The sequence below is a fragment of the Numenius arquata genome, chromosome 3, assembly GCF_964106895.1.
Source record: "Numenius arquata chromosome 3, bNumArq3.hap1.1, whole genome shotgun sequence".
Classification (NCBI taxonomy): domain Eukaryota; kingdom Metazoa; phylum Chordata; class Aves; order Charadriiformes; family Scolopacidae; genus Numenius; species Numenius arquata.
This window is the reverse complement of record NC_133578.1, coordinates 10,304,516-10,320,564: the sequence shown is the minus strand read 5'-3', so window position 1 is coordinate 10,320,564 and position 16,049 is coordinate 10,304,516. Positions and strand designations below refer to the sequence as shown.

At 44.1% G+C, this 16,049-nt stretch overlaps 1 protein-coding gene across 3 annotated transcripts; it reads right to left on the bottom strand.

Moving 5' to 3' along the window:
* Nucleotides 1-1,001: 1,001 nt before the first annotated feature.
* Nucleotides 1,002-15,814, bottom strand: INSIG2 (insulin induced gene 2). 3 transcript variants are annotated; one of them, XM_074144931.1, is made up of 6 exons: nucleotides 15,771-15,814; nucleotides 11,188-11,528; nucleotides 8,122-8,246; nucleotides 5,015-5,181; nucleotides 4,398-4,497; nucleotides 1,002-3,901 (listed from the first exon to the last, which is right to left on the bottom strand). In XM_074144931.1, the coding sequence occupies exons 2-6, from the start codon at nucleotides 11,429-11,431 to the stop codon at nucleotides 3,860-3,862; spliced, it is 678 nt and encodes a 225-aa protein (XP_074001032.1). In that variant the 5' UTR covers nucleotides 11,432-11,528; nucleotides 15,771-15,814; the 3' UTR covers nucleotides 1,002-3,859. The 3 variants fall into 3 exon arrangements, with proteins under 3 accessions (XP_074001032.1, XP_074001033.1, XP_074001034.1); XM_074144932.1 differs by having other exon boundaries at nucleotides 11,348-11,528; nucleotides 15,771-15,807; XM_074144933.1 differs by lacking the exons at nucleotides 8,122-8,246; nucleotides 15,771-15,814 and adding an exon at nucleotides 9,239-9,240 and having other exon boundaries at nucleotides 3,860-3,901; nucleotides 11,341-11,431.
* Nucleotides 15,815-16,049: the final 235 nt, after the last annotated feature.

The following is a 16,049-nucleotide window of genomic DNA, read 5'->3' as shown; positions in this document are numbered from 1 at the left end:
TTCTAGCTGCCGCAGCAGCCGTGTTATAAAGGGGGGCACAAGATGCGTTTGGCGAGAGCCTGGCAGCCCCGGGGGTTGGAAGATTCTCTCCGAAGCGGACAACTTTCCATTCGACACCCTCGGGCTGAACTTGGTCAGGAAGGACCCGGAGTTTCCGTTCCCCAGGGCGATGCTCTCCTGACGAGGCTACAGATGAAAGGCAAAGGTTAGGTCTCCAGCGCAGCCCCTTTGCCAGCGTGCTTTTGATTGACCCTAGTGCTACAACTAGGTAAAATTAGGGTTATTTCTACCTATCCTTGGCTGCAATTCCTCTGGTCAGACTGCTGGCACAACCGGGACTCTGTATTTTGACAGCAGAGTTGGGATTTTTGGATCAGAGGTTGCCCCATCCAACAGGAACACGGGTCTTTTCCCTTTGCCCCATGTGCCCTTTCCAACTGTTGCGTGCGGTGCTGTTCCTGCTGCGGGCACCGCATCTCAAACACGATGAATCTCCCTCCCCACCCTTTCTCCATTACACGTTTCTAAACCTCTATTTGTTACATCTTTTTTTGAGACAGAGTGATGCGCACTGCCTGCGAGTACCAGAATAACATACAGTTCATATCCAGACCAGAACATTAACAAATACAAATATATTAAGGGATTCCCACCCATTCACGGTTGGTTTTTTTTTCCCCACATTCATAGGGGCTAATTATATCTAAATCTCTATTTTCTGTATTGCAACTGAAGTTATCGAGCTTATTTTCCCCCCAGCTCAAATATTCCCATTGCAGATTCAAAAGGGCAAATGTTCCAAGGCAGCTCAGCATGCTAATTATGATAGAATCACCGCCGACGCGGTCTCGCCTGCTCCTGTTTCAGTATTTCTAGACAGGTATTTTGTGCAACCAATACGCCAGCTCAGTGGTCAAAAACTATTATGAGATTGCTGATAGGAGACAACTCACTGCATTTTAAAAATCAGTATCATTCCTTAAAGAAAGAAACCTATAAATGAGGTTGTAATTGTATTTAATGCACATTTTGCTTTTAACAGCAATTTGCCAGTTTAAACAGCATAGACCTTACAACGCTTAATTAGTGAAGAGGTTATAGTGCTTATAAAGTTGTATCTAAAATATACCTTGTTCATTCTCCATTGAACATCATTTTTAAGACAGTCTAACATTATAATTACATGCTATACAGTAGCAGCGCGTTCACACCACTACATTAAGGCCGTGTCAGCGTCCTCATCATGAACCTTTGTCAGGGACTGAACACACCGCCCATAAAATCACAACGCGGTCTGAAAAAATACGACATCCGAGATGTGAATCTTGTACCGACTTCAGTCAAATGAGAATAAAAATAATAAAACACGTATAATAAAGGACTCCACCCAAATTTATTTTGGATGATTGCTGCCTTCGCACACCACGCTCAAAATTTCCAAAATGAAATTTAAAAGAAGTTAGCGGACAGCACGCTCTAGTCAGGTTTAGATGAATCCGAGTGCGAAGTGTTGTAAAGTGGGTGTCACAGATGCACAATAACCACTTCTCACATAGTGCACATTTTAGCACACACCAGGCTTCTTCTATGTAAATATTTAGACCGGCAGGTAAAAAGCAGTTCTACCACCAAGTGAATAACAAAAACTACTCATCTCCAGTTGCGTACACTTACTGGTCATGATGAAAGTAAACTGTTCACCACGTCAGCATACTGGCTACTGCCGTACCACGTCATTCCCTACAGTTAGGATAAGAAACGTGAATTTTTTCTGCCATTCGTGCCCTGATAATTCAAGAGGGATGCATCATGCTGCCCACCAAGCCAAAGCCATTTGTTTAAGTACAGAAGGTGGAGGAGGCCAAATACTGTACGGAGAGAGACCCAACAGCTTCTTCAGTGAAATGCCAGAGCCTGCCTAAAGAAACTTCATGCCCTAACAGCTTCTTGGTTTTATTAACAAAATGCTTCTTATTGCCGTATGGTTGGATTAAAAGAAAACCTCTAATCAGGGATCTACTTAAACACGTTCTACCTCTGCTTAAAACAAAGCACATCTCTAAGTGCTTTCCTGAAACATTTCCTCACGAAAGTGTGTTTCAGGTTGCCGTGGAACCGTGCTAAGCTGGTGAAACTTTGTGGAGCTGCAGAACCAAGCCCTTTACAGATCATTTACTTATTTATTATTTTTACACTTCCCCATTCAAGAAATTTTCCTTTTGTGACCACCTCTTTTGTTACAACAATTTTGGAAGCACTCCATTGCATACTTTTCAGACTGAAAAAGAGTTGCCTATTTCAAGCTTTGTGTACAATGCATACACACATTTATTAATACAAACTCATCTAAACATCTATTTGTTCTTTGGACCAACTCCAGCCTCCCTAGGTGACGGAGGTGTAACATGTCTTACAAACCTTTCATGGAAGACTTAAAAAAAAAATAGTACTTCAAGACAAAAAAAGGAAAACGAATACATTAAAACATCATCAACACAGAGACAGGAGGGGGGAAAACAAAGTGGAGGCATCCTGTGTCAAATTCACTGCTGGCACAGGTTAGCAGTGTCCTCTGGAAGTCTGCTTTCTCACACAAGTTCTATTATCTCATGGTCTTAAAAGGGAGCTGCAAAGCCAAGAGGAAATTCCACATATGCCCACAAATAGGGGTCACACACTAAAAATCCTTCTTCTAAGAAAGGAACCGATCAGCACACAGCCTTCTCCAGCTCTCTGCCCTCTCAGACGTTCTGTGCACAGGCACCTGTAAAATAGGGGTAACAGTATTTCCCTACCTCAGAAAACTCCTATAAGAACAAATGCATTTATGGTTGCCTGGACCATAGTCCCAGCAATAAGGGCTACATCAGTACCTAAAATATAGCCTTGCCTCCTGCTGCTGATCCCTGCAAAACGGAGCAGGTAGAAGACAAGAACTATCAAGAGTAACATTGGAAATGGAGGGGTTTATGACGCTATATGGTAGTGGCTGATTTAGGTCAGCAGAATTAAGTTTTGCAATAAAAACTCCCTAAGATTTTTTTTTGTAAGAGATCAACACAAGTTAGCTTAAGGGATTGGACAAGAATGACCCGAATTGCACCCTGTTACTCAATGCAACAAGTAGTTTCAGAATCTGTCCACATTTGAGGATGGTCCACATAAATTCCTATACAAACATGCATACTGGCTGTGCCAGGGGAAAAAATAGCAAACAATTTCCAGCCTCAGTTTCCATTTCTGCATTCTGTACTACAGCCAGATGAAACGCTACAGCAATAACCCATACAATCCATATTCAGTTTCCTCACCTGTGATGCAAGAAGAACGATACAGTGTCATAACAGGCAGAAATCAGTTACTTATTGCATCAAAGCTCACCCATAATCTATGAATTTCGTACAGATAATATGGGCTATCATCACAGAAACAGAAGATTTTTATTCCTAAATTTGACCCCCCTGTCTTTCACTGAGCTATTAAGAACAAATTCCTCCAAACTTTATCTTGAAAGTGAAGCAGAAGTTTCAGCTACAGAAACGTAGTGCAAAGGTTCAGTTTGGCACTGCAACATTATGGACAGACAAGAACTTACGGTAAACTCAGTTTAGATTTGGAAAAAAAGAATCCTATAATTGAACCAATATTGTCAAATGTATTGCATACTATTGTAACTTCACAGTAATCAAAATCAGACATCAAGGTTTCTATAGAAGCAGCAATCACAGATTGCAGTAATGTATACCACTCAAGGGAAAAAAAATTGCATTTTGGCAATTTCATAGTCAAGTGTTCCTTATGCTCCTCCAACAGTCATTTGTCAGATATTTTCCTGTTTAAAAGGTGCACACTGTTCTCCTCAGTCCTCGTGAGACTTCTCTGCAATGACTTTGCATTCATACTGAAAAACAAAAGTTGACGAAATCAGTAATATTTATTTACATAAGTAATGAAAAAGACTGCTACGAGGGAGATTTTTCTACAAAATGGGTGGTAAAATAGCTTAGCTTACACTTCACCCGGACTAGTTTGATCTCCCTAAGTTCTGTGCAGACACTGCTGGCTGCAATTTCTGTCTCCTTGAGCAGCAGAAAGAGCAGTTCAGACTTAGGGGATGGCCTGACTTCTCCCCAAACATGGGGGCTTGTATTTAGCTCCTGGTCCTGAACAGACTAGAAGTATGCAACTGGGAAGGCACACAGCAAAGTCATGGGCTGTGCTCTGAGTAACAGGACTAACAGCTCACTAATTAGCTCAAAAAGTAATGACTACTGGTTTCTACCTTACTCCACATCCACAAGTCAAATAGCTGGTTGGTATATATGAAGGAAGGAATGACATGTAGATTAAAACTTTTACTAGAATGCAATAGGACACACACCCCCCTCCAAACTTACCATTGCCAGCTGCCTGCCGATATTGCCCATAGTTATTCCACCAGCAAAAAATATACATGGCAACCAGGAACGAACATAAAGGAAATCCGGAGAAGTGTATCTGGAAAAGAACGCACATTTTTGAGCTCAATGTTGCACAGTACATAGAGTCCCCCAGTCACATGAGACCAATCCACAAATTTAAATATTAGGACATTTCAACTAAAAAAGGCATGTATTATTGACATTTAATTACTTGCAGCAAATAAAGCAGGCTCCTTATTGATTATAATCCCATTTGTTCAAGCAAAAAAGCATACTGCCTTGTTGCTTAGGTAGCAATTTTATTGAAGTAAGCAACTTCCAACTAAAAGTCTCTTACAAACACATAAAAGCTTTCCTGAACAGTCCAATTTATGTTATGCTGAAAATTAAATGCTGGCATCGTTAGAAATCACTGAATTTCACTGAAATTTTAGAGTTGGAAGGGACCATAAAGATCATCTAGTCCAACTCCCCTGCTGAAGCAGGATTGCCTAGAGCATGTAATCACGTCAAATTCTACCCTTTCAATTATTCTGATTTTATGTTACAGCTCCAGAAGATTGTCATTCAACCCTAGAGGAGTAAATACTTACTGATAAACTCCATTGTAGACCAGAAGTTGTGACACCAACGTGGCCAGGAAAGCAATTCCTACTCCAAGACCAAAGCCACTTCGTGATCTATCAAACGTCCACCACAGTCCAATTGACAGGGCTGCTAACGTGAGAGACAACTGGATATTGTTGGCAAAATCCACTTTCTGCATTGATTGTTAAGGATAAGCTTGGAAATACCACATACATGTGTAAAGCAGGTTTTTCCTCATTCTGTTTATCATATTTTGGCACAACAGAAAAAAATACTACCACAAAATACAGCACTAGCTCTATCAGCTATCACACAGCTATCAAGCACAAGGAAGTAAGCATTGCAAGCGTTGCCAATACATCAGAAAACGAAAGAATTAGGACACTTCTTGACATTTTTATGGTCTTAGCACTGTACAAGAGCAAAGAGACTACACACCTACCAAATAATGCAGGTGTTTTACACGGAGACACAATGCACATGTTACTGTTCAGAGTAAGAACATCTCATCCTTACCTGGTCCTTTATTACACTGAGCAGGAAACCTTAAATCTAGCATTAAACTCCTCTAAATGACAAGGATTTACTGAAAAAAAGGTATTTGTAACTCTTAATTTCAACTTTTTTTAATTTACATGCTACTTTACATTCAGCTAAACATTAAAAATGTTAATGTTTTCTGTAAAACAAAATGCAAATAGTATTACTGTGAAAGTAGTCCTATAAATCAACATTGAAAATCAGTTTTATCAACCCCATGATAAAAGTGTGAAGTCACTCCAGATATCTTTGTAGTGTTTCACATTCTTCAAAATGTTTTGGAAACAATAACTCATCCTCACTACTCCTGCCCAATACAGATTCTTAAAAAGAAAGCTGTCAATTGCATAAGCCTGAAAGCAAATTTATGGGATGACAACATAAAAACACTGCCCTGTTTTCTCACAGAGACCTGCAGGGAGACCTAAAGGAAATGAGAAAGAAGTTCAGCTAACTGAAATAAATAATTACAGAATAAAAATCAATAGCACCAGAAAAAAATGTCCAAAAAGACCAAATACCACACCAAATATGGTAATGTGCAGAACTGGTAACAAGCTGAAAAGAAAGCAGTCTGGACAGTTGTCAGGGAGGAAATACAGACAGTACATTAATGATGTCCTGGAATATGTGTAACAGCTGTTGGGAAACTGCAGGGAGGTTTGCTGTAAATAATCTGACCCGTGCAGAGAGAAGTTGTCAATTCTCATGCATTTCTGGAAAGCAGGGAAGCTGTGTGTGCTCACACAACAGGTACGGTCCAGGTCGGTGAGAACCACGGGACCAGATTAACGCATCTTGGGCAGGAGAGCGAGGTTTGTGAGGGACAGTGGGAATGACTCTGAGCCCCGGCAGCTCCAGCTCATCCGGCCACACCGGATAGGGTGGCTGGTGGGAACAAAACCAAACAACAAAACTCATCTGAGGGCCAAGCCACATCAGTAAGAATTCAGCCAGCTCTCACATCTTTCACTTAACTTGCCCTCTTTTCCTGGAATGAGGAGATTTAGTAGCAGGCGATCAGAACTTCTTAGCATGGTTTCTGGAAATCATGTTGGAGCTGACACTGAAGATCAGAGTTCCAGAGAGGATCAGCTTGCTTTTTAATTAGTTTACAAAGAACCAATTTTCACAGACAGATCTTGGTTTTACCTGAGGAGGCACTAGGCACAGCTACACAAAACCACCAAGACTCACAGCACTGCCAGTAAACTGTGTCAGTCCACGTGGAAAGCACCCTGTCACCAGCTTGTCCCCAGCTGCTTCAGAAGGAAGGGATGCCAATTTTGACCACACTTGTGCAGGGGTGTATCTAAATAGCTAGTCAATTAGGAGGAGAATAATCACAGAATCACAGAATGATCCGGGGTTGGAAAGGACCTCCGGAGATCATCCAGTCCAACCCCCCTGCCAAAGCAGGTCCACCTAGAGCAGGTTGCACAGGAACGTCTCCAGGCGGGTTTTGAATGTCTCCAGTGACGGAAACTCCACCACCTCTCTGGACAGCCTGCTCCAGGGCTCTGCCACCCTCAAAGGAAAGAAGTTCCTCCTCATGTTTAGATAGAACTTCTTATGTACAAGTTTGTGCCCATTTCCTCTTGTCCTATCCCTGGGCACCACTGAAAAAAGACTGGCCTCATCCTCTTGACACCCACCCTTTAAGTATTTGTAGGCATTGATCAGATCCCCCCTCAGTCTTCTCTTCTTCAGAATAAAAAGATCCAACTCCCTCAGCTTTTCCTCATGAGAGAGATGCTCCAGGCCCCTAATCATCTTCGTAGTCCTCTGCTGTACCCTCTCCAGCAGTTCCCTGTCCTTCTTGAACTGGGGAGCTCAGAACTGGACAGAGTACTCCAGATGGGGCCTCACCAGGGCAGAGTACAAGGGGACGATGACCTCCCTCGACCTGCTGGTCACACTCTTCTTGACACACCCCCAGGATGCCATTGGCCTTCTTGGCCGCAAGGGCACACCACTGGCTCAACGTGTCCTGCCTGTCCTGTCAATAATGTCCTGCAACATGCTGACTGGCTTCTAATTGCTGTTGCTGAATGACCACAGGAATGGGAATTACTCACTGGGCATCAAGGATCATTTGTAACGACGCTCACCTGCTTTGTGCAGTCCTGGCTGTTACCCGGCCCTGAGCTTTCCCCATTCTTTGCGAAGTGCACGTGCTTCACTGATGACCTCAAGACTGGGCTATAACCTCTCACTATGATGTTAAAAGGACATCAACCCTTGGGATGTCTTAAAAGCACTTTTCTGTAATACCTACCACATAAATATTTCACCACACTTACTTTAATTATTCAAATAAAAAAAAAATATACTATATGTCAAAGGCCAATTTTGAGACATTCCTAATGAAGAGATTTTTCAGAACAAAAGAGACATGAGACGTATCACCTGAGATACTGCTATGACCGTTTAACAGTAACACATTCTGCATTTCCCTTGCAAAATTGCTGCATGTTATATCTTTAACAACAATTCACCGTGACTGACTATGTGAGCTTTGTTTTAGTGGAACCCCGTTTGTTATCGCCAATTTCATTAGAATATAGGATACAGCGCTGGCATGATTTATTCCCACAAAGACTGCTACACATCGCATTACACTGGACCATTCTCTCTTAAATTTATGTGGCTCTCCCAGATGTCTGTCCATGCATGGGTACAATAATCCAATCACAGCTGTGGAGACAGGAAAGAAAAAAAAAAATGCCCAAAAAGTTAAAGCACTAGCAGTATTTAACTAAAATAAAGACTATCTAGACTTTGACAATTATTGTGACTAACAAACCAGACCTTTTAAGGACAAACAGTACAAAACATACATTGCAAAAGAAGAGGAATTTAAAACAATTTCATTATTTAAAAAGAGCCCTATAAAACTTCAGCAGCATCTTCAACAACTGCAGCAGTGATGTTGCAGAAGTAGCAAAACAGAGACAACTTGAACTGAGGGAGGAGGATGAAAGAACTCTGCACCCTACCAAAATCTGCAGTCTCACACTGTAGTTCAAAAAGAGCAGTAACAGCTTGCAGGCTGGCACTTTTGAAAATCCCACATATCAAACATACATGTTTAAATAACCGCAAAACAAAACACACCACAGTAAAGGGTAGAGTGTAGTTTACAATATCAATATTTTGTGTCTTCTTTTGTTGTTGTTACAAGCAGTTTTTGTTTGGATCATGTTTTTCTCTTCTTCAGTGCTACTATAAAGGCTCACACAGGAGGGAAAGCCAAGGGCTTACAGCAGCTGTTGAATACAGAAAGCAAACAGGACTTTCAACCCCAGGGAACTGCTATGCTCTTTGAACTTTGCTTCATAAACGTGTTCTCTACTGCAACTGCAGCTGAAAAGACTGTTACCAACACCGCTGAGGAATAACACTGGTTCTTGACATTAAACTGGTGCTGCAGGAAGCGGCGGGCAGAGCCCAAGTCATGGGCAGGGACTCCAGTGCCCTCAGTCTGGCTTGCTGCTGGAGGTACGTTAGGGCAAATGCTCTTTCTTCTGCCAGAGAGAAAACTCACCTCCAGGATTTGGGAAAATAAATCACACCAGCAAAGCTGGAAAAAAAACCAAAACAACAAAACAACCACACCCCCCTGAGCAATCTTCTTGCTAAAGGCACTGGGCCAAACTGATGACTAATAACAGTGTCAACGAAAGGACTTCTCTGAAAGCAGCCTCGATCACCACTGATTATAAATATGCAAAATACCTTTATTCTGTTCATAACAAACCATACTGCAGAGAAATGTTCACGCCAATTCCAGGAAGGCTGCGCAAGTACGAATGGTAAGAAAATAGGTGAATTATCAGCATTTACCATTGAGGTTCCCCTATATGTATGCTAGCAGAGAAGATAAGGAAAGAAAATGGAGAAGCAAAGACTGATAATGAAAAAGAAAGAACTGAGAAGACCTCAAGAGGGGTCACTCCTGCTGGGAAAAGCCAATTAAGGCAGGAATATCTTTAAATCACGTACTGCAAATGCCTAGCAGGTGACTGACTACACTTTACAAGCCATATCCAGTCTTTCCCTCAAAACCACCAATCCATCAGAACCAGACAGGCCCACAAGTTTCTTCCGAGCTGACGGCAAGATCTAGCCTTCAACACTTCCCCACAGGCAGCTGCAGACAGGGTTCTCAGATGACCCAGGAGAGAGTAAGGTGCAGCCTGATGCCAACAGCTGACAGCGCCAACGTTGCAGCGAACATTGCAAACCTTATGCCTTGCTGCTGCAAGTTGGGATTCTGTCATTTCAACCCCCACTACTCCACATATGAAGCCTTTACCAGACGTGTTTGTCAAGACAATCAGTTTAAAGTATAAAAGAAAAATGCAGCAAAGGCAGGATACAACCCAAAAACTAATCAACAATCTCAGTGAGACAACAGAAAGAGGACTAAGACAACTAGCAGATAAAGCAGGTGCATAACTGCCACCATAACTTGCCAAACACATTTCCACAGGAGAACAAAACTGACACATTCAGAGAGCTATCTGGTGGGCTTCCTTTCAAATCAAGCTCCTCTATGACATCTAGGGTGTAGTATTTCAACAAGGTATCAAAAAGAAAGCAATCAGACAACTCAGAAAAACATAGACTTAAATATTATCATTAGCAAAAGAGTGATGCCAACTCAAAAGGTAGTTTATTGACTCACGTTAATACCCAGAAACGTGAGCTTCTCCATCTTATTAAAACTGATCTCTAGGAAGATACTGCCTTTGCTGTAAAGGTACGCTAAAGCAGAATCTTCCCATACTGGCTTCTAAGAATATTTCCTTTGAAAGCGTAACACTGACCCATGGGATCAGTGATGTGCAGAGCCAAGCAGAAAGCCAAATTCCATCAGGCTTGTAACATGGGATATGCCTCAATACTTGAAGACAAAAGAAGAGGGAAGAGTGATATTTCTTACTACCTACAGTAGACATCTCACTTAAACTAGCTAAACACACAAAAGCCTCAAATCCCTACGTGGTCATGGGAGAAATGGAGCATGTTCACATCATCCCACTTGACACTTTAATCAAAGTGAGGTGCTCTTTTCTGCAACGTGTCCCTACAACCACAATCTGCGTGCCTGGCCTCAACACCCCGAGACACAGTCAGGTCTCCCAGCTTTACAGAGCTAAAGCCATACCTCGAACTGGAATGAAGAACAAGTGGAAAGCTGGACCACAAAAGGGAGCGTTACTCAGGGTGGTTTGCTGCACTCAAAACAAGGTTCTGGGTGCTGCACCATCTGGCACTTCCAAGGTATATTCAAGGGCTGCCTGTAAAGCACTCTCCTGTAACCCAGCCTCAAGGTTAGAACTGGCGCCACCTTCTGAAGTCTGTTAAACTTGTACTCTAACCCAGCAGAAAAAGCAAAGGTTACGTCTGCTAACAATATTACAGTATAACAAGTTAGCAGAATAATTTTCTGGACACATGCATGCATATTTGTGTATACATGGGGAGATCAGAAGGATAGTAATAGCTCAGAAAGGGCAGTGATGCTGGAAATTTTGATCTTCCACACCTTTTCTATATTTTTTTGTGACTATGTAACTACCTATCCACCCTTTTATCTCCACGCCAGGCACACGTACACAACTGAACTTACCTGATGCTGTGCCACAGCAAGGTGGTACCCACCAAGCTGAGGAGAAGATGCTTGTGATCACATCAGGGGGGAAGAGAGTAACGTTTCTCTGGATCTGAAGCAAGTTTAATACTAATGCAAGAAATACGCCAATAAAAAACAGCACTATACCACGAATTACCAAATTCATGCCACGACTGGTTACAGATGAAATGTAAGGGCCACACTTTTTTGGTAAGGTTGGCATTGCATCGTTTTCTGCCATGACTTCTTATGTTCTCAGAGACATCCAACAGGCTGACTGAGCAGGATTCACTTGCAATGAGGATGTTGACTCTCCTCAATTAGGAGATCCCCAAACCCTGAAAAATAATAAAAAAGGGTGAAAAATGCAGACATAAGAAACACTACATATATTTCTCTTAAATATATTGGAGTTCGGGTTTAAAAAAAAAAGAGCTATTACATTTTTCTGAATTTTCTAAGGAGGCAATTAGTCATTTGAGAGCAGAACCAACCACAGCTGCAAAAACGCCTTACAAAGAAAACAGGTTTTACAAATAGCTTTGTCTACTAGGAGACAGAGGAGAAGGAAACATGTGGGATGGGACAGCTAGGAATGTGAAACCACAGAGCACAGGTGAAGAAATTAAACCGATATCAGATGGAAGGAAGGCTTGCTTTGCAGTAACAAGAAATTGTTTTTCTCCCCTCCTTTAAGCAATAACAGGAGATTGTGTAATTCAGAAGCAAGTAAACACAGCTCTTAGTTTCAAGTCAGCCACAGAGGTTCACAGATCTCTCTTCTTGAAGAGATGCCAGAAAATGTTTCTCAACTGGAAAGTGAAATCTGAGAAATATTTTTGAGGATGAAGTCAGAATTTCAGCAATCACACAGTACATCCATTTTCATAACTCCAGATAAGAGCAAAAAACTCAGCAAACCAGAGAACTAATCTTAATACAGAGAAGTTTACCGAACTAACACGCTTTTGGTGAAAACCACCATATGTTACTACAAACTGTAACTGTAATCAAGCGTAAAAGACCCTGAGATTGAAGGGAAACGGTGCTCCCCCTGCCCGTGCACTAGGTAGCATCGTACGTGAGTAACTGCTGGCACTACAGGAATGGCGGAGTTCCCATCCCAATCACTCTTTTTTAAAAAACCTGTCCATCAAGAGTCTTGTTATACATGGATCCAGTGCCACATCCATGTATAACAACGGTTGTGACTGACAGCTTAGCCACCTGGAACTTCAGAAAAAAAGCCCTGACATTGTTTTTAAATTTGAAACTGCCAACTGGTGGCGGCTTCTGTTAACTCTTACTTATGGCCATGCAGGCACACGGAGAGCCAAAGTAGCATATTCATCCCCCTTCCTGGCACCGGCAGATCCCGAGGAAGCTCTCTGAAGACGCAACGGCGGTGTGGAGGACACAGTGTTCACTTTTGCTGACTGAAAGCCAAAAGGGAAGTTAAATACATCCAGGCCAGTTAAGATACTACAGGTAACTCCGCAGCAGATGCGATGCCACAGCACGGCATCCTCCATCACTCAGAAAGAGTTCCAAGAGGCAAAAACAAAAGGAAAAAACAAAGTTCTGATCACACATAACTTCCCACTGGCAGTTCAGGGAGGCAGCAGAGTCCTCCTAAGAATACAGGATCTCTTCTACACAGCTGATTCTCCACATTATTTGTAATCACAAGCACATCTTAAGGGGAAAGAGGGCAACCACAGTGTCTGGCTTCTGAGTCAGCGTCCTGACTCACACTGAAGAGATGTTTGCATCAAGGCTGGCACTGGCACTGCAACACGCTTCCCTCAAGCAAAAAGAAGGCACTCCAGATTTTTTTTTTTACCCTCCTCCGGATGGCACGGCAGTGGAGCTTGGATAATATATTTAGCCTCCAGGAAAGAAAGCACGGAGTCACAAATACATCACAATTTCAGCTGAGAGTCTCCCCTGTTCCTGGGGGCTTTGCCCACCAGGTGATCACAGGAATTCCCAGAATTTACAGAAGTCTTTTCAGTACACGGCACTGGAGACTGCAGGTCCCAATTGCAAACTCCACAGGAATACTGTGCCTAACAGGGGGTTTTAAACTGTTACATCCCTTCTTAGCTTTAGCTTTCCTAGGAAAACAAGCTAAACTCTTGAGTCTCCACTTACTTCACCATCCCAACAGCTCTTGGCACTTCCTGAAGTCTGCGCATCCCTTCTTTTTTTTTTTTTTTTTTCCCTCAAATGTATGACAAGGTCTGATGCATACGATCCCAGGTTCTGTCCCACAGCTTTGTACAACAAAGTTCACACTTCTGAGATTCTCTTTAAATGAGCTCTTCTGCTGCACACCGAGGATCACAATTTCTTTTTCCGCTGTCATAAAGCGGTTGCTCACCTCCTGGGATCCATTAATACATTCAAGTCTCTCTTCTTTCCTGTTACTGAACTCCTTCTTCCTTGGTACCAGCCCCAAACCTTGCACACTGCATTTCAGCCCATAGGTATTACTTACTCTGATGTAAAACATCACTCCATTTTCCCTGTAGGATACCTCAGTCCTCTTTGGCCCTGCAAACAGTTCCCAGCTTTGGGTCATCAGCAACCATCATTACTGCATCCCATTTTGCTTGCCAAAGTCATCAACTAAAATACTGAGCAAGATTGGCCCAAGTCCCTGTCTCTGATGAAATCTATTAATCATTTCCCTGCAGCCACTATTTCCCCATTTTATACCATCTCTTCATATATCCCTCTAATAAGGCTTTCCTTCTTGTAATTCTTCAAATACAATAATCTCCAACTAAATTAAGAATTATCAACTGTTCCGCATGGCAATACTGATGTAAACAACGATCAGATCTTACTTTCTTTTTTTTCCTAGAAATGCCAATGATCAAATAAAAGTCCAATTTTATTCTGGCATAAACCAGTTTCAGAATATAAAACCTGCATTTACCTGATTCCCATTTATTTAATACATCATTAGGCAAATATATGATATTTAATTGTGAAGGCTTATCAAAATGTAATAGGGATTTTCTATGTAAGAAAAATAGCTTACTGCTTTTATATAACTACTGTCATTCAAAACACCAGAATCAGATTTTTACCACAAGGTAAATAGCCTGACTACAGCAAGGGCACTAGGGTGGGTACACATCAGTGAACGTTTATAACAAGTAATGCAAGGCCCCAAATTAGCACAATGCAGTAGTTTTCATCCTGGTTTCTCACCCTACACATATTGTTCTTATTTGTTTTATCCCAGTTTCCAAATTTTCTCCATTCGTTGGCTCTGAGACCTTCTGGCATGCCACAAACAGAGCAACGGGGGAACAGAGCAAGGTGTCCAACACTCATGTAAAGATTCTTCAGCGCCTCGGACAGCCTGGGTTCACGATGCTCAGGCATGGCAAAGGTATTTCCTATCATCACCTTTCATGAAAACTGAAATTAAGATGTTGAAAGAAGACATCACCTCCTTCTTCTGGCCCGGGAGGCCCAGCGACAGATGAGACGCCGTCTCTCCTTTTAAGCCCTGTGTTTTATGGAGGGTGTGCACTCAGATGGGAGCAGCTCACGTGTTGAACCAACACTACTTCTGAGCCTTCGTCTCTTGGGAACGCACATCCAAAGCTGTAACAGCACACTGAAAGCTACAGGCTTGGCGTTGCCGCTGGGTCCCAGCTGCGCTCTCCTCGGTGGCACAGGGCTTCGATCCAAGCTTTTTCACATACCACCCGAGAGCCTTACGTGCGATTCGCGAGGCAACCGCACGACGGCTGGCATCACGCACGCAAAAAAGTTAACAACTAAATTATCACCCTCGACATTCTCAAAACACTTAGTCACTTAACTGTCTTCTAATTAGAAGATCCGTCCTGCGAGTGCTCCCCAGCGCTCTTCATGCCGGTGAGGAGCCTTCTGCTGCGTGCGTCTCACAGCTCCCAACACCACACAGACACACTGGGCACAACGCAGGGTAGCGGGGGCCAAGAAGATTTATTTAAGCAACACCGAGGATGGCAAAAACGGTAAAGTGACAAGAAACCATCTGTCTTCTCCAAGGCAACGCCAAATGCAAACCACCCTCCTCCTCCGGGCAAGGCACCTCTCCGGCCCGCTCCGCTCCGGATCCCCCGGGCTCTGAGGGGGTCCTTGCCCCGCCTGGGCAACGAGGCGGTCGCTTCAGGCCAGCGTTAGCCCCTCCAGCCCAGGCCGTGCCCCTTAACCGAGGGCTGCGGAGGGACAGCAGGCCCGGCCGCGCCGGGCCCAGCCCGCAGGCAGCCGGCCCGAGGGGAGCCTCGCCGGGAGGAAGGTTTAACCGCTGCTGGGGATGGAGAACGGCTCCCGCCGCCTTCTCCCTCGCCTACCCGCTGCAGCCGCCGCGGTCCTCCCCGGTACAGGCAGCCCAGCAGCGGCGGGGCCCGGCGCCACCCCGGCCCCGAGGCAGAGCTCCGGCGGGGGCGACGCTCGCCGACGGGGAGGACGGGGCCGCGGGGGGCCTCTGCCCGCTCCGGCCCGGCTCGTCCCCGCGACCCGCGCCTCGCCTAAGCCACCCGCACCCCAGCCGCCGCAGCCCCGGGACTCACTCGGCCTCCGCCATCTTCTCCCTCCCCGCGCCAGTCCCCGCCCCGCGCAGTCTCCCCAGCGCCCCGCCGGGCAGCTGACGGGGGCGGCGGCGGAGCGGGGCCTGCCCCGCCGTCAGGCACCGGCGGCTTCCCGCGGGCAGCCGGCATCCCAACGCCACGGCGGCGCTGCCGGCCAGCGCTCTGAGGTACTGGTGAAAAGCAGGCTTATGGATGGAGTAACCGACAGAAACGTGGGGAGGTTCATCCCTGCTGCGCCGGTGGGGCGTGTTACCGACATGA